This window comes from Montipora capricornis, chromosome 6 (assembly GCF_036669925.1).
Source record: "Montipora capricornis isolate CH-2021 chromosome 6, ASM3666992v2, whole genome shotgun sequence".
NCBI lineage: Eukaryota > Metazoa > Cnidaria > Anthozoa > Scleractinia > Acroporidae > Montipora > Montipora capricornis.
Window position 1 is genome coordinate 71,419,048 of NC_090888.1, and position 5,000 is coordinate 71,424,047.

Consider the following 5,000-nt stretch of genomic DNA (forward strand, 5'->3'; position numbering starts at 1 on the left):
TATTTTATGACCAAATTAAAATTACCGTAAAAACCCGGGCAGATAAGCCGCACCTTTTTGCCAAAATTCATCACTAGAAATCAGGATTGCGGCTTATCTGCGGGAACATTTGAAAAAGTGTCATGAATTTCAACACCAATTTCCGTTAACTGACACATTTATGGAAAGTATGTAAATGATTAAATTTACACAAACCTACAAGGGAGTACTGGTCATTGCTCAAATTTGAAAGTTTGTTGGCTCTTAAAAGAGCTGTTATTCATGTAAGAGTAAGTTTAATATTACAGCGCTTACAGTTGTTGCCCCTAAAAGTGTTAAACTGTCTTTGTTGACAGATCTTAAGCTGTGGTGTATGGTCGCTTTTCTCCAACAGAGAAACGTCACACTGCACGGAATTTCCATTCCCCCGCTAACCTGTTTGCAGCATCGACGAGGGCCTATCATTCGGGTGGTAGATGACCCACTGTTTCTTCACCGTTTAGCACTTTGATAGCACTTTGATAGCAAATAGTCTTGTGTCAACTACTGACCAACAAAATAATTATAACTCCTTTTCCTACTTTCCCAACTGGGCAATGTTTCGTGCAGCTTATCGCTTTGTGTAAACTCTTAAAACATCACGCTGCTTCCGGTGTCCAGTTTTCCATTTTTCGCGTTCGATTTAATGCGTGGTTACCAACTAAAGCTTCGAATGTTTTGTTCACATTCTTGTTGTAATGAAAAAATCTACGTGTTGAACAAAGAAATTCCTGTCAACAAACACCAGAAAAAGATCAATCTTATGTCAAAGGTGGTAGTTCAATGTCAATAGTGAGTTTACGTTCAATGAACAGTGGATGATGAAGAAGACTTCTCAAGACTCGAGTTTTTTTCCAAAATTTGAGCTGCTAAACTCAGGGTGCAGCTTATATGCGGGTGCGGCTTATGTGCAGGGTTTTACTAACAATGTTTTTCTGGGTACAGTATCTTCAAGTTAATAATTTGCAATGGGAGGCAGTTCGCTCAAGTCACAGAAGTCTTTCTTTTATTCAGACCAGTTGATTCCCTCAGACTATTAAATTTTTCTGATAATTGGTGAGCTGCACATGGTCAGAGCAAATGAATAATCATACTGACCTGTATCATTTTATCAGAGCCAATCTTGTGTGATAAAACAGATTCCACCCTCTTCAAACTATGGGGTGCTTGAGTCTGTAGATTGTACAAAGCAGTGTATGCTCCAAGGGCCTCACCCAAGGTACTGAAATATCTGCATTCCTTGGTCCCTTCATCACCTTCCTGTGAATTTAATTTATAGCAACTTTATTCATTCAGTTCAATGAAAGAGAAGGATCTATCAAGGGTATCCGCCCACAACCGGATTGTAATTGACTGAGAGTTGATTTTAATGAGGGAAGAAAACCAACGGGGGAGTACCCAGAGAAACACCTTCGGAGTCAGATTGAGATGGACAGAAACTAAGCCCACATATCTCACAGCCTATAAGATAAAAGTACAAAAGTCATGTACATGTATGAATGGCAATTGAAAGTGAAAAAAAAAGGCCATTCTTATAGCCATCAAAAATTATTTGTCTAATCTACTATCTGCACTTTTAACAAATGCAGATTTCTGGAAGAACTTAATTCACTTTATTTTAACAAACTCTTACAAATCTCCTACCTGCACAGTCTTTAGATCCCCACTGTGAGTAAAAAGACGACATCTAAACCCAGTGCACACTGTTTGAGCAGGAATGACATGAAGTTCCAGAGCATAAAATGAAGAAATACTACTAGAGGAGTCATAACCCTGAAAAAAAAAAATTGAAGAAACTATTAACATTTGAACGGCAGAATGGTCAATTTTACACCCCCTTAAATTATACAATTCAGGCTTTCAACACCAACCCAGTAAATGCCCTAAAAGAGTTTGATTTAATTAATATCTTCCAAAATGATGCATAGTGTTGTTCATAATTACCTGTAATAAAATATCTTTAGCAATTTCACAGTTCTGCTCATTAAAGCATGGAGCATCTGGTGACTTATAAGGCCAAACCCTGAAAATGATTGATGTGAAACTTTCAGAGCTTAACTACATGTACTACTATAATGATATACAATGTAGCTTCCTTTACATCTTTTCACTGAAGTTGAATGCCTCATTAGAGTCACCATTATATTCCAACTCTCCAGATTATTAATTAACAAATTTAGGAGCCTCGGTCCGTAATACGGAACTTAACTCCCAGTTTCCTGTACCAGTCAATAAATTTCCCAGAAAAATGCAATCTTTAACCTTTTCCCCTATGTGGGGAAATATTAATTTTTATCCCTGATTTCTCTCTCAATCCAATAATATTAGTTATTTGCAAGTTCTCTCACAGTTTTCGGCAAGTTTGCATCTTTAACTTGATCTGTTCACACTTGCATGAAAGGTAATGCAACTGGATGAAGGTCCACATAGGCAAATCGTGGATAAATGGCGGGAGCATTCTCTACTCATAGCAGGATATATTATAGGGTAAGGTACTGTGGTGGGAGGTTTAGATTGATGATTGAGGAGGGGTGTTGTCCCAAAAAAAAATGGCTTCCAAATTTAGGTCAGGTTGAAGTTGACTCTGGAAAGAGGAAATGACAGTGACTTCCACCACAATTGACTTCAAAAGCATTACAAATCTATTATTTTTCTCAAAGCACTAAAACGAAATTTCCTCTTGGATTACAATGCAGAAGTCTTACTGCAGATCTGAAGAGATGAATGCTATGTTCTGTCTGCTTTTATTGAAGGATCACTCATTAAACCAACTTAGAATTCTTAGCTTAGATACACGTACGCCAGTCTTGGCACAACAATGTGTGATACAGTGATGTCCAGCAGCATGCCCAAACAGAATAACAGTCATTATTATGTACGACATGTATGTACCGTATCTTATCGAGATCAGGCAGCTGCACAGTCTTCACAATATTTGCCTTCTTTTTATATGCTTGGTTCTCACCTGTGATTTTGTAAACAAATTACTACATACATCAATAATATTATTACATCAAATTAAAAAGGGTACATATTTTTACATTCTAGGGTGGGAGGGGCTTCATCCTCCTTATCAGAGAGTGAAGAGAAGGGAAGGGGCAGACATTACAGGTATATCATCCTGTGGATATTGACGACACTTGAAATCAAACAATTCATAATAAACTAAATGGTAGCATCCAAAAATTTGGTTTTATCAACGGAGTTGATAATGTAAATTGGCCACCGTACAGAGATTCTAAAAGCTGACGTTTCGAGCGTTAGCCCTAGGTCTAACCAAAATTTTGTATACTACTTCCCCACCGACGCAGCACCACAGTTTCTTTAGAAACTATCTCCTTCATTTAAATGGTAGCATCATTTGCATTCGCTGATTGTATGGATAACAAATTTTTATTTTATGCTTTCATTGATTGAATCAAACATTTTTTTTATTTTACAGGCTGAACTAAATTTTTTTTCTATTGATATATTGCTTATGTTTTTATAAACCCGTTGCCTGGCCCAGGGTTTAGGCCGGTTTGGGCGGGTTAACTGAATAAATTTATTAATGATTCCATACAATAAATCTGTGTCACCTACTAGATATCTTTCCAGATCTGAATGCCTGTGAATCCTGTGTTTCTGTCAGAATATATGGCTCAGGATCAAGAACCTTGCAAGACTTGATGCAGTCCTTAATAAAGTGACAGGAAACCACGGCAATCCCATACTTAATTGCGGTTTTTCCTTTGTATGAAGACAATGTCTTTTCTGAATCACTGGTTACCAAATAATTTGTCTGAAAAAGGTATACAAGTTAAAATAACTCACCTTCCTTCAATATTCTCATGAAGTCTGAACACAAAGTAAAATATTTCGTGGTTTAATTAAACTTCAATTGGGTTGGCTTTCGTCAGGCAAACTTATTTGCAGCAGGTGTCTCAGGCCCAACATTAATGCGATCCCTCTTTTAAAAGGGACTGTCAATATAAGATATGACATGCAACTTAACTGAAACATTGATTAGTTAAATCACTTCTCAATTTTACAAAACACAGCAAACATAAATGATGGATCTACCCCTAGCCACCTAATGTTTCTTTTGCTGTAGTAGCCAGTTTGATGGAATTTTGTCCCTTTTCACCTTTGATAATAATGGTAAAGTTTATTCAGTTTTCTAAGACTTGTAGTTATCAAACTAAATTATTGAACCAAGTTATTGTACAATTAATAAAATTAAATATCTAAACATAATTATATAAGACTATAAGATTATATAAGACTAAATTTTGATACATAAAATAGTAGAAGTAATTATTCAAAATACTAAAACATGAAAAAGTCCTCTGATCTTTTGGTTCTACACCTTACACAGTTCTTAGATAGATATACGTTATCTTGTTTATTCCTTAACCCATAAAGGCAGTCAGCACTGACACGTTTTGGCAAGTGATTATGTAGTGGATGCCCCTTCATAACTTTGCTTTTGTCCATATATAATTTGTAAACAGAGGATTAGTGTCTTCTGCTTGGTAATGAATCTAGTTCCGCCCACTGGAGAGCATCATTGTAGCTTTCCATAGATGGAAATATGATTCTCTGAGTTCGCTTTTGTACTGACTCAAGTTTGTCAGCCAGCATACCAGGGATCAACTGCCACACAGGAACTGCATACTCCATGACTGGTCTAATAGAACTGAGGTACACCTTGAAGGTACTTTCTTTCTGCTCGTCGCAGAATTCGTAAGGAGTACAGCCTCTTACATGCCTTTTATATTAATGTCCCACTTTAGATCATTCTGTAAATGGAATCCTGGAATCTTGTAACTTGAGACTTGATCTATGACTTTATCTCCAAGATTGATTTGCCCGACAGTGAAATTAGGGTTGTCCATAAAGTTAAAATTTTAGCATTTCATATTACGGGTGAATGAATGTACATTGTACATTGAACATTAGTAGTATCCCCTAAATAAGAAAAATAGATTTGGACAAAAGGT

At 36.5% G+C, this 5,000-nt stretch overlaps 1 protein-coding gene and 1 long non-coding RNA gene across 2 annotated transcripts in view; one reads left to right on the forward strand and one right to left on the reverse strand.

Annotated features, from left to right (window-relative positions):
* LOC138053871 (uncharacterized) overlaps positions 1–3,116 on the forward strand; it is a 6,474-nt gene extending 3,358 nt beyond the window's left edge. Inside the window, exons 2-3 of the long non-coding RNA XR_011133250.1 lie at positions 2,420–2,505; positions 3,067–3,116. This is a non-coding gene — a long non-coding RNA (uncharacterized lncRNA). The remainder of the gene's footprint in view (positions 1–2,419; positions 2,506–3,066) is intronic.
* The window catches only part of LOC138053869 (protein mono-ADP-ribosyltransferase PARP4-like), a 64,289-nt gene that overhangs the window by 58,211 nt on the left and 1,078 nt on the right, over positions 1–5,000 (reverse strand). Inside the window, exons 2-6 of the mRNA XM_068900409.1 lie at positions 3,601–3,799; positions 2,911–2,983; positions 1,963–2,041; positions 1,663–1,791; positions 1,117–1,278 (exon numbers count right to left, since the gene is read on the reverse strand). Coding sequence (XP_068756510.1) covers positions 1,117–1,278; positions 1,663–1,791; positions 1,963–2,041; positions 2,911–2,983; positions 3,601–3,799 — 642 coding nt within the window. The remainder of the gene's footprint in view (positions 1–1,116; positions 1,279–1,662; positions 1,792–1,962; positions 2,042–2,910; positions 2,984–3,600; positions 3,800–5,000) is intronic.